Source organism: Syngnathus typhle, linkage group LG14 (assembly GCF_033458585.1).
Source record: "Syngnathus typhle isolate RoL2023-S1 ecotype Sweden linkage group LG14, RoL_Styp_1.0, whole genome shotgun sequence".
Lineage (NCBI taxonomy): Eukaryota > Metazoa > Chordata > Actinopteri > Syngnathiformes > Syngnathidae > Syngnathus > Syngnathus typhle.
The window spans coordinates 1,719,828-1,733,828 of NC_083751.1; the positions used below are offsets into that span (position 1 = coordinate 1,719,828).

At 43.0% G+C, this 14,001-nt stretch overlaps 4 protein-coding genes across 5 annotated transcripts; 3 read left to right on the forward strand and 1 right to left on the reverse strand.

The window, feature by feature from the left end:
• The first annotated feature begins 150 nt into the window (after window positions 1–150).
• On the forward strand, window positions 151–3,344 carry ctdspl3 (CTD (carboxy-terminal domain, RNA polymerase II, polypeptide A) small phosphatase like 3). The gene is made up of 11 exons (XM_061297887.1): window positions 151–464; window positions 1,122–1,227; window positions 1,304–1,444; window positions 1,575–1,689; window positions 1,826–1,937; window positions 2,017–2,103; window positions 2,224–2,286; window positions 2,442–2,521; window positions 2,600–2,726; window positions 2,806–2,901; window positions 3,032–3,344. Exons 1-11 carry the CDS (start codon window positions 321–323, stop codon window positions 3,095–3,097), a joined length of 1,137 nt encoding a protein of 378 aa, XP_061153871.1. The 5' UTR covers window positions 151–320; the 3' UTR covers window positions 3,098–3,344.
• Window positions 3,345–3,497: 153 nt separating this feature from the next.
• On the forward strand, window positions 3,498–7,962 carry LOC133167257 (transmembrane protein 79-like). Of its 2 annotated transcripts, XM_061297886.1 has the most exons (6): window positions 3,498–3,734; window positions 3,908–4,015; window positions 5,037–5,328; window positions 5,760–6,317; window positions 6,766–6,979; window positions 7,379–7,962. In XM_061297886.1, exons 3-6 carry the CDS (start codon window positions 5,055–5,057, stop codon window positions 7,632–7,634), a joined length of 1,302 nt encoding a protein of 433 aa, XP_061153870.1. In that variant the 5' UTR covers window positions 3,498–3,734; window positions 3,908–4,015; window positions 5,037–5,054; the 3' UTR covers window positions 7,635–7,962. The 2 variants fall into 2 exon arrangements, with proteins under 2 accessions (XP_061153870.1, XP_061153869.1); XM_061297885.1 differs by having other exon boundaries at window positions 3,498–4,015.
• Window positions 7,963–8,547: 585 nt separating this feature from the next.
• Window positions 8,548–11,392, forward strand: ndufs7 (NADH:ubiquinone oxidoreductase core subunit S7). Its single transcript, XM_061297767.1, has 8 exons — window positions 8,548–8,622; window positions 9,078–9,114; window positions 9,233–9,307; window positions 9,369–9,489; window positions 9,700–9,879; window positions 10,200–10,246; window positions 10,358–10,446; window positions 10,599–11,392. The coding sequence occupies exons 1-8, from the start codon at window positions 8,607–8,609 to the stop codon at window positions 10,694–10,696; spliced, it is 663 nt and encodes a 220-aa protein (XP_061153751.1). The 5' UTR covers window positions 8,548–8,606; the 3' UTR covers window positions 10,697–11,392.
• Window positions 11,393–11,519: 127 nt separating this feature from the next.
• gamt (guanidinoacetate N-methyltransferase) lies at window positions 11,520–13,870 on the reverse strand. Its single transcript, XM_061297766.1, has 6 exons — window positions 13,632–13,870; window positions 12,763–12,908; window positions 12,631–12,694; window positions 12,490–12,557; window positions 12,304–12,414; window positions 11,520–11,774 (listed from the first exon to the last, which is right to left on the reverse strand). The coding sequence occupies exons 1-6, from the start codon at window positions 13,816–13,818 to the stop codon at window positions 11,634–11,636; spliced, it is 717 nt and encodes a 238-aa protein (XP_061153750.1). The 5' UTR covers window positions 13,819–13,870; the 3' UTR covers window positions 11,520–11,633.
• Window positions 13,871–14,001: the final 131 nt, after the last annotated feature.

The following is a 14,001-nucleotide window of genomic DNA, read 5'->3' on the forward strand; positions in this document are numbered from 1 at the left end:
ATTATATGCAACAATAGTTTATTCACTTTTAATATGGCCATATGCACATATTTGTGTTATGGTCGTACTGCAGCCAAACGGCTTTTTCTCAAGCACCGCCCAGTGATCGTGACAGTGGTCATGAACCAATCGCATCCGGTATGTTTAAACTGGCACAAAGGAGCGCATGATTCGAGACGAAGCGGGGACTGGGGAGGCGGAGCTAAAGGAACTCGTCAAAAGCAAATTGATAGAATGTAGCAAAACAACGAGCAGGAAGTCTTCCAGTTCTGCGTTAAATATTTCTTACAAAGTAAGTTTCCGTGTAAGTTTAGCCTAAAATGAGACTCCGGTCACAGAGAACCTTGACGCCCTACACGGAGACGCCGAGGAAAACACGGCAGCCGTCCAGCAACAAAGCTACACCAACACCAAGACGAAGTCGTCGTTGTGTATCAGTCCCAGGAACTCCATTACAAGATAAAGTAATGCAAAAAAAATTTTTAAATAAGCTTTTCCTCGACAATGTCTTGACATTTCAATTTCAATGCAAACTACGTTTCGTGCCTACAACTTATCTCGACAGAACTAGCCGTGCTATTGGTAGCTATTAGCTAGCTTTCGATTGTTATGGTCTCAAAAAGAGAGTCAAAAAGATCGTCTGCGAAGTTAGATCTAGATATGGCATTTACCCGATTTATATATATTCAAAGAATTGTAAAACTTTCCACGTTTGTGTAATCAGGCCAACATGCACATCTCAAACTCCAATGCATTCATCGTATTGTTTTGATTGTGGCCTTGGTTATATGGGTGGCGCAAATTAAATGTGCCCATATGCAGAATATTTATTATATCTATGTTTATAGTGTGTATTCTCCCTAATGTTCCTTTGTAAACACAAAAATGTGTGTTTTAATGAATGTGTTGGGCATATTTAAATGTTCCAGCTTCATGTGTGTACCAATAAGTAGGTCAACAAAGTATGACATATTTTATTCATACACAATGTTGCAGAATCCCTCGCTTCAATATCATGTTTAATACAGTATGACACCTTTCAAATAATATGAGAGAAATATGATCTTTATATAAAAAGTAATGAAGCTGCCAGTGCCCAACCAGAACCTCTTACTGTGAAGGTTGAAGTGCTGTCAGATTGTGAAGATGGCCCACCCATGAGGAGGCGCGTGCTGCCCTGTAGGTGGCCGAGAAAAAGAGCCATTGCAACGGTTGTCAAAGAAACAGGTGATCCCCCCTTCTTTCTCGTAAATTGATACCCTGACCTTTTTTTCCTGGCTCTAACTTGACACTGTTCTTCAAGATGCGGTCTTGAAGACTCCACCCAGGTCCATATTGCGCCATGAACGCGTACTGTCAGAGATGGACCCTGCATCTCCTTATAATTCAACCACCCAAAAGATCTCCACCCCCATTGTTCGATTCCTCACACCCAGCAAAGAGAGTAAGTAAATCCTCAGTCTGGTCTTTTAAAAGATGAATTATTTCATGCATAGAAACCTTTTTGCATTTGATGTCTTAACTTTTATGAAGTGAGAAAGAAATTGGTCTTTATTTTTTCAACAACAACAAAGATCAAGATTACAAGAGCGAAGAAAACAACGTAATGATGAGTCCCGAACAAGGAGTGTTTGGTTACGGCTCCATTGACCTCCTGGCGGGAGACGCGGACAACCACATCTTCAGTCCGTAAGCATTATTTTCTGCCTGTTTACATTTTTACAGCTTCGATGTCTGTCAACGTTACGATAGCAGATCTGGGCCAAGTGTCATCCTTGCTATTGTCGTTATCACAGTATCGGACTTTGACCATATTTCTTCCCAGCTTCAGTTTCATCAAGAACCTGCCATCCCAGTCGCACTATTCCCAGCCCAGACTACCTGACATCCCCCCTAAAACCAGGAGTACCCCGGAGTCCACGCTTGTAGTGGACCTAGTGAGTGCCAAGTTTTTCTTTGTCCCTATTAAGGCTGAGTACGCAAAACAAGACAAACTATGGATGGTTGTGCTTCCAGGATGAAACATTGATGTTTGGATCTCTGAACGTCATCGACAATGCCGAATACACCTTCCAGACAGCATTTCAGGATCATCAATATAAGGTGAATGAAGTCATAATCAATTCCCATGCTGTGAATGGTGCATTGCTTCATTAGCATGGAAATGTTTGTCTGCCTTGACCCCATGCCGATGATGGCTTTCTATCGTTTCGGTACCAACAGGTTTACGTGATCCTCCGACCACACGTGAAGGAGTTTCTGCAGTCCGTGGCAAAAGCATACGAGGTGTGTGTCTAAATTGTGCTAAATTAAAACAACTCAATTGTGCATGTTTAGCTTTTGACATGGCACCCTTTAAACTGTAGTGGGAGCCCTTCTGCAAATGGTCCTTGTCTTTTAATAAGAGCCAGTAAGTGTTTTTTTTACGTCCTATGTCGCAGCTCTTTGTTTACACTTGTGCAAAGCGGGAGTACGCTGAGAAGATTCTGGACATCCTGGACCCGCAAAGGAGGCTCTTTCGGTAGGTCAACCTGAAAGCATTTCACTTTGTGTATTGCAAGGAACGAATGAATAACATCATCATTTTGTTCCCTTGCAGCCACCGTCTTTATCAGGATGAGTGCTCCTGCGTTCTCGGCCACTACGTCAAAGATCTCGGCGTCCTGGGGAGAGATCTGACCAAGACTGTGGTTCTGGACAACGCCCCCCACACCTACCCCAACCACGTTCGTATGACACAGATTGTCCACCGTGCTCGTTGGCCGTCGGTTCGATTCAATTTGAGGCGTCGTCTGATTGTTGCAGTTGATGAACACGCTTCCCATCAAGAGTTGGTCTGGCGAGTCGGACGACCGGGAACTCCAGAAGCTCATCCCCTACATGGAGAAACTGTCTGCAGCGGTCCGTCCGACATTTATCGCTAGTTTGTTTGCATCTTTTATGGCCGTCTGTATTTCGGCAGGATTTCTTTTTGAATCCTGAAAACAGACTTTCCACGCGCACGCTCGTATCATCTCCTGTGTTTTTTCAGGAGGACTTTCGGGAGGTGCTGAAGAAGAGGAAGGATCACTTCCAACGACTGCTGTCGGAGGACTGATGTGACCAGAACCCGCCCCCCACTTGCGTCTCTCCGTGACCGCTTCCAAGGACGCCGTATCCATTTTTCAGCTACGCTGCTCTATATTTTTTGCACCACATTACCATCAAATCATTCCCCTGAGTAGAAGACCCAGAGATGAAACTTGAAATGTGTTGTGTATATAATTATTTATTATTTCGCAAAATCCTTTTTATTTTCGATCAATGTTTAATGCAATAAAACTAACCTAATTGTGGGATCATTATGATTGTGGAATATATCTGCGGTATTTAACAACAAATAGCCGTGATGGATATTCTAAAACTCTCATCTCCGAGCCTCAAATGCGACACCTAAGTCATAAATTGTTTACAGGCGGATGGCACGGCTCTGTGGTTTCGGACTTCTCAGCTGGCTTTTCAGCTGTGTCTATCAAAACAAAAGCAGCCTGTAAAAATAAGTCTTCATGTATCGCCCCACGGCTGCAGGAAAGAGCCAACAGTGCAGCAAGTGGAAAAGCTTTGCAAAACAGTTCTGTTTCCATCTGTCCAGTTGTTGCAAACCAAGTTTCATTGCTCTTGCTTAATTGTAATCCAATAACTACGACACCAATGCTGACAACTAGAACACGGCTATAAAAGTGAACATCTAGACTGTGAGTCTCAAACTGGAAGTTAAGTGCTTACCCTCCTGCTGCATCTCCTCTGCTTTATTTGCTCCATATGGTGTTTGACATGGTACCCGGCAGGGAAGGGAAGGAGGGGGGTGCAATGGGCGGAGGGAAAGCCTAGTATTTTGTCCGTCCTGAAATTTGATTCACAACTTCAGGATCCTGGAAGACAAAAAGAAAAGCAAGAGGGGGAGGGAAGAAAGGTTTTCTTCTTCTAACCACCAGAGGCGTAAACTCAACAAACAGCCGACAACCTACTGGAAAAAGTAAGTTCTTTAATTCCAACTTTTGTTTGTATTTGATGAATAGAATTAGTGTGTGACCCAAGCGTTGTTTCATTTTATCTCTGCCATTGTTGCCGCATAGGCGCAAAACAAAAGACAGACAGAAGTCATCATAACTGAAAACTGCGTTTTAATTGTAGCTTTTTGCACGGTCGTTTGGTGAGCAAGTCATCTTGACCCAATATTTAAGCGACGTTTTTTTAGAATTGCACAACACAGCCGGGAAAGTATTTTTTTTTTTTTTTTTTTAAAGCGGGAGAAAAGTCACTATTTGATCCTACGCGCATTTTCCACATGCAGACGATCACGAATTGCATTTATGTGATTTGGAATGATCTGAATATGGTCGCGTCATTTAATTTGTTTGGGGGGAAAAAAAGTTCTGAGTGCCATTGTTTGCTTTGCGAGTGTGCGCCAAAACGACTTAACCGAATGTGAGCCACACATGTCAATGAAAGTCAGCGTGGGTTTGAAGCAACAAAAGGAGACGCGTGGATGTTGTTATTGTGGCGTTAAAGTCATTGAACGCATCCACGTGCAGCACGCGTGGGCTACTACACAACACATTCAGCACGATATCATTTAATAATAACTTTAATAAGAGTTCGTTTCATTGAAAAAGCAGAGCATCCCAAGTGACGTCACCGAAATCGTCCTTTTGCTTCGTAAATAAAAATCAATACAGAATTGGACACTGATTCTTCGTTAATCCAATTTATAGCGACCCTGAGAAGATTGTGACGTCACCCGGGTCAGTATATTTATCTATTCTATTCAACGCGCACTTTCAAGCAGTGATTGCAAATGTGTGGAAATTTAGTAATAGTTTTCCATATTAGGCATATTCTCTAGTTATGTTTACATCTCCAGATGTATTGTTTGTCTCAACCTATCTGGGATAAGCTCCAGCTCACTTGCTGCTCTACTGGGAACAAGCACAACAGGAAAAAAAAAAATGGATGGAAAATCGGAATCATTTTTCTGTTCATGTTGTTTTAATCAGGTGCCAGGCTGTGCGACTATGAACACGTCAGGGCTTAAGGCCGGCGACGGGCAGAACGCAAAGGAGCTCGACAGCGTGAAGGAATCCATCAGTGACATCATCAATCAGCTTCAGGACATCGACCCTGCTAGGCTGTCTTTCTCCCCCTTCCTGGACCTGGACACACAGATCTGCATGGCACCCGTGTCAGACAGTCCAGAGTCCTCGGTGGAGGAGCTGCACTCGTCCTCCCACTCGGCCTCCGGCTCGCAGCGTTCCCTGGAGCCTCTACCGTCGGCTGAGGAGGCAAAGGGTAAGTTTCGACAGCACCAAAGTCCATCTGAGATCTGCTCCAGCTCAACTCAGCATATTGCATTTTTGAACTTTAGAGTCAGAAGAATCACAGTTCTAAATGTCTCCAGTTTTCTTGGAGATATACTTAAAAGAACATTTGGGGTGAATGTGGACTGGATTGTCAAATTCGGTAATGGGAAACAATCACAGACGCATTAAATCAAAACCAACTTAGCAAAGTAATAATTACGATATGCAGGAGTGGTTTGTTGATGTCCTGGGAATTTATAGGATGTGGCAAAGCAGATGATTTGAGGTCCAGGCATTAAGATAATCTGCTCCTCAAACCCACTTTCGACGCCTTGACATGTCTAATATGGGGATAATGCGTAAGAGTCTCCATTGTTTGGTTTTGGATGCTGCTTTAATCAGTCCCTCTGGTTTGAACAGACTCGGCCTCCAGCCACCAGCAGCCCAGCAATGGCCTCCACGAGGAGAAAAGGAGACACGGCCACACAGAGGAGGGAGCGCTGGATCAAACTCTTTCCACTCCGATCACCGCAGAGCGTAATTTGGCCGGCGCCACGGAAAACTGCATCAAGGCTCCAACTCTGATGTCTCAGGGAGACATCCCTAACGGCACAAACACACCAAAATGGAGTCCAGAATCCCCTTGTCTGAGCTGTACGGGGGATGAAGGTCGACCCTTGATGGCTCCACCGCCGGATAGCGTGGAGCTGACGGTGTGGAGCCCGGAGCTGGACACTCGCGAGGACGCACACGAGGAATCCGCCGGTGGCGGTCGGTGCTGCTGCGTGTGCAAATGCTGTCAGAGCGGCCGAGTCCCCGCCTTCCTCTCGGTTCTGGCTTCTTTTCTGTGTGCGTCGGCCATTCTCTACGCGCTCCATAGCTACGTCCACGTTCAGCTCCCCGACTGCCCCGACGTGACCAGCCGGGTGGTCTTCACCCTCTGCTGCTGTGTGGTGGCTACAGTACCCGTTGTACTCGGTAGGCATCATTCACAACAGACACATAAAGCAGAAGGATTAGGAAGGATTCATTTTGTCTGGCCGCCTCGTCTTGGAATGTTTCAACGTCTCGTGTCCCCTTTTATTTGGTGCACGTTCAACCTCTACACAGCGGACGTATGACAGGCCGTTTATTTCATATTTTCTTCTAGATTTGGATTTTTTTATAGTCAAAAACATTATCTTCAAAACTTAGGTTCATCGTCAAACAAAAAGTAAAAATTCAACCCAGAGATAAAAACCAATTTTCAGGATTATTATCTAACAAGTGAATCATTTTTTTCACTGATTATTATTATTTTTTTTTATCACTTAACAAATTAAAATAAATTCACCAATATTTTTTTTTTTCACAAAGTGGCATTAAAAAAAAGAAACGTTTTCAGGATTTTTTTTTTACTAACATTTTCCTTCTGTGCCCTCTCCAGCAATGCTCTTGGGTGCAATGTGCCGCTTCTGTAGCGCCTCGTTCGGTTTGCACGACTCACCTCCCCGAAGACACGCAATTCAGCAGCGCTTCGTGACTGCATCCCTGCAGTTGTTATTCCTCTACGTCCTCAATCTTCTCGTCATGGCGGCCTTTATCCCTCAACAGCAGCTCAAATTGGTACCAATGTTGGTCGCCATGTTCATTCTGGGAAGGTAACTTTCTATTCTTTAAATATGTACCGTAATTTTCGGACTATAAGTCGCGTTTTTTTTCATAGTTTGGGTGGGGGGGGCGACTTATACTCAGGAGCGACTTATAGTCCGAAAATTACGGTAATATAATATAGCTAATTAGAGTTATTATTCATAGAGTTTCAGTTCTTTATAAAAATAATTTTTGCTACCAACGCTGGTTAAGATGTGTGCGCAGTGGACGAGTCTATTTTCGACTCAAAGCGACCACAATTACAATGTCACGAACAAAACCGAACCCTAAAAGCTACTGTAAGTCGGACTTGTACACGACAAAAGTCATTTTCTTTTCAATCCTACTGGCACGTGAGTCACATCACTGTAACATGATTTTTAATTTTTTTTGCCCCCCTCAAACAGGCTTGTCTACTGGGCCAGCTTGAATGCGTGCAGCTCCTGGCGAGGCTTCGGCTCCGGCCTGACCGTCTTCCCGCTCATGGCCTTGCTGGTTTACAATTTTTTTCTCCTGTACAACCTGTACCGCAGAGAGTCGCTCCTTCCTTCCCAGGACATTTTTTTTAATCAGGTCACCACATCTTCTCGGTTGGGGGAGACGACACAGAGCCCGAGTGGCACAGCAGACGCGCTGGCCGCAAACTTCCTGAACTCTCAGTGAGGACATGTGTGCTCTTCTTCCAGAAGGAAATCTCTTCAAAAATAAGTCATTCCTGTGGTCCACAGTCCGGCAAAGCTAAAGGAGTTGCCACGATAACCTCTCAGTTCTTGATGGCTTCAATGATTTAACTCTAGTAGACTGTTTTTTCTTTTTTAATTTTATTGTTTATTATTTGAAACTCAAGAGCTCTTTGCCAGCTTTCGATGGGGGCAAGCACTCCAACAAGTCCTTTCAAGCTACTCCAGTACAAATGTCTTCAATTCTCATGTTGCTTAAAAAAAAAAAAAAAGCAAAAGTGACGAGTTTGTAAAAAGTTTGTGTATATGAAGGCAGAATAAAATCCAGTTGTAAAAAAGAAAAGAAAAAGATGGCTGCTTTAGAATAGTCTGGGCCTCTGAAGAGTTATTCTCAGAAGAACGTATATGTGCGTGCCGCATTTGGACTGTTATTATGTGTGCCCTCCATCTGCTGCCTACTGGCTTACTTTGCTGCTGATGTTGCTCTCTGGCCCCTGTAATGAGTCTAAACTAAAATAGAAAGCCGACAGAAGAAGAATAAAAATAAACTTAATTGCAGACAATTATTTTGGGAGACGTGTGTGGGCTCATCGAGGAGAATGTGAAATTAAGTGACTCGAAACCACAAACATGGATAAAACTGTGGGTACACCTCTGTTCATGAAAGACAAACCCACATAGGTCACAGAAATAACTTCAATGTGACAAAATAATGAATATATATATATATATATATATATAATAATAAAATTATTTTATATATATATATATATATATATATATATATATATATATATATATATATATATATATATATATATATATATATATATATATATATATGCGACTATAATTATTAAGCCCATCGACAAGAGATTTGACCCTAACAGCAGCGCCCTCTAGCCGCATGAGGACGTAATTAACACAGAACTGTGACGTAAACCTATTTCCAAAGATGGCGGCGTTGGTGGGTACGTAATGTTTTGAGTGAAATAATACGCTTTCGTCAAGTCTATCGGGCTTTCTAACAGTGATTTGCTAATCTTATTTGGGATTTTGGACACTAAATCGGACTGTCTTATGTTTCATTGCGTCAGTATTTGGAGCAGCAACTTTTAAGGGCATATGCACGCTGACCTTGCTGCGTTAGCTTGCTAGCTAATATGCAAGAGAATCAAACGACTGCTGTAATTCCAAAAGCCTCGTTGTAACGTAACAGAAAAGTTAGAAACAGATAGACGACGCAGACATCAAGTAGACAAGGACGTTTGGTGGATTATTTACGTTTTCTTTGCTTTTTACATGATTGTAAATGCTCTCGTAATTGTTAGGCAACAGAACAATATGAATAGACAATAGAATAATTATCATACAGCCAGCTTTGGCAGATGGGTGACTAACAATTCATCTAAAATACTTTTTGCAGGGCCTCGCCTGACCATGTCTGGCAGTTTTTGTGCAAGGTAAGTGAATAACTTATGTATGCTCGAATGTGAAGTTTCAACATGGCGTCAATCTTAAAGATGCCAATTGCACAGGGTAAATCATGGTCATAAATTGAACCTGCTCTTTCTTCCTCAGGCCGATTTCATCATTGTTTCTTCAGCAGCAGAAGAGTCTGCACAACGCCGCTAAAAGCGACAATACCACCACAAGGTGAGATGCTTGTGAGTGTTTGATAGAATTAAGTTCCTTATCATATTGCCCCTTCTTACAGTTTGGTGCCCGTCCGAGAGAAAAGCACGGCAGTGGCGGCTGCCAAACCATCGTCTGTAGCCAGCAGCAAGGGCGAGTATGTCATCACCAAACTGGATGACCTTATTAACTGGGCTCGCAGGGTGAGTGTCTTTTGTGTCTATTGAATTACAAATTAAGAGTTAAGGTCAGAATTTATGACGTATAAAATGTCTGGTGAGCCTATATTGCGTGAGTTACATTCACACTGGTCCCATGAATCATACAGATTTTTATAAATATGATTTATACAATTAATATGGATGCACCAGAGGTCCTATCACGGTCAAGATCTATTGTGTTTACCCCTGTAGAGTTCTTTGTGGCCTATGACCTTCGGCTTGGCGTGCTGCGCGGTGGAGATGATGCACATGGCGGCACCGCGCTACGACATGGACCGCTTCGGCGTGGTGTTCCGCGCCAGTCCCAGACAGGCTGATGTCATGATTGTGGCCGGGACTTTGACCAACAAAATGGCTCCAGCTCTCAGGAAGGTGAGGACGCAGAAGTCTAATCCTCAATGTCACACATGTTCCAAATCCCGGGATTGAGGGGCTCGGTGGCTCTGTCTCATGGAAATGCAAAGTACAGCTTTCATCACTACGGTGACCGACTGAGCGCGTTGGCATGCAACTGATGGGCTGCTCAATGTCGCCGGCGCAGTGACCTTCAACGAGTTTACCGGCGGTTCTGGTTTTTAAAGCGCTGAGCAACTCATCTTATAACTTTTCTGGTGGTTTTGGAGACCCAAATATTCGTATACAAAAAAAGTATATGTAATGTTGAAAACGATGTCAATACTTTTTTCCCACAGGTGTACGACCAGATGCCTGAGCCAAGATACGTTATCTCCATGGGAAGGTGAGATGACTACTAAATCCTTTTTAACTCCTGTGATTTGATATTGGCAGCAAAGCGGATGTTTCATTTTGAACTCGCTACTCTTGACTCGTGATTGTTTGCTCCCCCTAGCTGTGCAAATGGAGGAGGCTACTATCACTACTCTTACGCTGTGGTCAGAGGCTGTGACCGAATTGTACCAGTGGACATTTATGTTCCAGGTATACATAGATGTGAATAATGGTCTTTAAAATGTTGGCTATATTAATGTACTATGGTGATATTATTTATATAGTCATGGAAAATGGATGTAGTCTGTGATAGAATAAAATTGTGATTTATTTCTACATCCTACGACTTGTGCTGTGCACAGGGTGCCCACCCACCGCAGAGGCTCTCCTCTATGGAACATTGCAGTTGCAGAAGAAGATCAAACGTGAGAAGAAGTTGGCAATCTGGTATCGGAAGTGAATGGGCGTTATGTATGACTGTGTGTGCGTGTGTGTGTGTATATAATACACCCGAGCTTTAAGTGTTGAAGTTCTGGTTTCATTTGGGACGTTGTTCATCCTCAATGTAGAACTGCAAGAAATCACCGTAAAATAAAGTCAAGAATTATTTAATATTAGCTGTACTGATGCTTGTTTTTAACCCAACTCTGACCTTTTTTTTTTTTAAAGTAATCTGCTGTCATATCTACAGAATAGCTTTGTAACAAAAATAAAAATTCCAGACTTAATGAAAGCTCTAATTTGGTGAAGTTGGTAAAACCACAGAGTTTTAAATTGTCCCATGAGTACTTGACAGTGGTCTACCAAGTGTATTGCGTTAGCCTGCCACCAGGTAGCGCCAAAATCTCAATTTGACAGCAGACAAAAAGTAAAAGCTAAAATTTGACTGTTTTTATTGCAACTTTATGTGCTTTTTGTTTAATTTGAAAAATAATCACTTGCTCTGACTTTGACAAAGGTCATTTCAAGCATTTATTTAAAAAAAAAAATAGAATCTACCCACTACTGAGTTTCCCCATCTGACTTTTTCTGTCCATCTAATGAGTTTATATTTTTGTGTTCATATGACTTGTACTGTTCTCTTTTAACAGCAATGTATACAGTACTTTATCGCCAGTCTGCATTTGTCGACATTAAACACCTCTTATTAACCGAGCGTGCTAATGCTAATGCTGAGTCAAGTGCTGCTTAAATTGATCTAATGAAGTGGGCGACTGTGGAGTATAAAAGCTGCCCTGTTGTTCCCTTGTGACACGCTAGCATAAATTGAAAAATTCAATGACTCATGCCATGGACTTGGTTTTATTGAAAGAAGGCAAACAAGAATAAGGAGAGATCGTCAGAGAAGGCGCATACTAGTAAAAAAAAAAACGGAATCTTCTGCAGTGCTTTGCACTTTACTCTTTGTAAATGGTGGGGGTGATCATCTTATGGAAGGAATAGTATTTGCACTCAGTGGGAGGTGCAATGTCCATGGTGGTGGTGCTTATCTTCTCCTTCTTGAAGCCGGCTTCAAGCAGATGAGGCACCTGGCTCTCCTGAAATCATTAACAGTGGCTCAGTAAGGCTTCAAGACGTTGTTATCACTAACCTTGCCCTATTGCAGCAAGTTAACGTTTGTCCTGAACTCAAGGCTGATGTACAGTGGAGGTGCATTTTGTCTTAACCCTTAATGCTGATTGTAAAAAAAACAAATCTTGATATTTGACAAGAACCAATGATTGATTACCATAGTTATCAAGAGTGGATGTTTACCCGTTTGTAGTCAATTGTCAATTCAATTGAATCCTAATGATAAGGAGGTCTTAGTTCAGCTGACTAGTCTTTAAAAACGTAATTAAAAATGAACTTTGGTCTTGCCTTAGCCATATAGACGCTGAAAATAACGTGTGTCCAAGATAAACGTAGCGTGTTTAGGGAATTTGAAATGTATGTCTTGACTTGGGATCTCATAGCTTGCGAAATAACTTAAAACAAAATTCATCTATCTTTTTCCTTCCTTTCCACCAAACTTATGATGATACACAGACTGCAATTGCGATTCATACAACCATGATAGCAACTCACCTGAAACATAGTCTCGATATTGTTATATTTGCCCTTGAGCAGCTCGCCCCAGGAGGTCAGATTGCAGTAGGTGAGGACGCCGCCGGGCTTCAGCAATCGGTGAGCGTGACCCTACACACACAAAGTACCAACTTATGACGTGATTCCACTTTTAACATTTGCCACAGCTCTAAATTGTGTTCAAACCTTGATAAAGTCAAACTGGTGTGTGTGCCATTTGTCTTCAGACAGAGGGTATGTGTCATACAGGATACCTGGAAGGGAAGACAAAATGCTTGTTAGAAGTGTACTGGTTTGCAGGACGTCAATGTGACTGTGATTTCATACCGTCAAAATGGTTATCCGGCAGGGTGGGTACAACCTGCTCCCAGAGGCCCTTGAGGGGGACAACCTACGACGACACCAAAAACTGAAGAAAAAGCCTTAACAGACCAGGCTCCAAAAAAAAATTCTATAGACCTTGTGCGGTTGAGACTTGGCCCAGTTCTCCAGTCGGCTAAAGACGCCGTCGTTGCACTCGATGATCCAGTGCTCCTCAATGGGGAAGGATTCCACTTTAGTGGCAGCAATGGCCATGCCGAAACCGATCTCCAGAACCCGACCGCCTGAATGACAAATATCATTAGACCCAATAATATCCATTGAAACGATCTCTTTAAACTTGACTTTCAAAATCGCCATAGTTCATCGAACAAAGTAGGTGTTGCAGTGATTAAAAAAAAAATGTTTTAGGTTTCCTGTTGAAGGATCACTAGTTAGTTGGGTGTGACTGGAAAGCTTACAGGGTTTCAAGAATATAAATAGACGTGAGTGGACTAGTAGATGCTTAAGGTGTCGTTGCTGGGTTCCTGGTTGATTTATCGGCCTTCAATTCCTTACACCGTAGCAGGAGGCAAATTGCCATTTTAAATGTAAACTACAGTACCACAATAGCTTGGTAACTTAGTAACTAACTATCAATGCCGAGAAACTTTCGGAACTGACACTTGTCCTCCCTCGCACATGGGAGTGTGTGTCTATTTTCACACAAAGCGAAAACGACCCCCCCACCACCACCACGCTCTGCAGACTTCTTGGCCAATTTCCATGACAGCTGCTGGATTCTGTTCACTCCCCCCCCCCCCTATGTAAGTGTGCACCAGAAATTTCATCAAAAAAGGAAGTAAAATGTTAATTCGGTGTAAGTACATCCACATGCCATATTAAATCACTTTTTTCACAGAAGAAACACATTTAGAAGGTAGTTGATGTTAAAGAAATAAATCAATGAATAAAATAAAACTATGGGGCAATTTACATCAAGATAATAAAATACAAGGTCAAGTAACCTTTGGAGGCTGCCACCGTTGCCAGGGAGTGCATGTACGGGGTCTCCCAGCGCTCCATCACGGGTTTGCCCATAATCTCCAGGTGAGTATCGGCTTCATTGTAGCCAGCGTTGGCGCCGTGCCACGAGGATTTGCAGTCCTCCCCCTTGGAGAAAATGGGTTGATCGAGTGAGGCGCTGCTGCTCATTTTGCTTGTGCCCGGCAAGACTGTCTGCACGGCGTAAAGGGGCGAAAGGCGAGAGGCCGGGGGTTTATATCGGGCTCCGGAGTGCTGACGCTGCGGGGCATTGTCGGCATTGCAGGTCAAAGGCGCAAGCCACGGCGCTCACTCGCCTCCGAGATTGTCTCCGCACTAGATGCGCCACTCGGG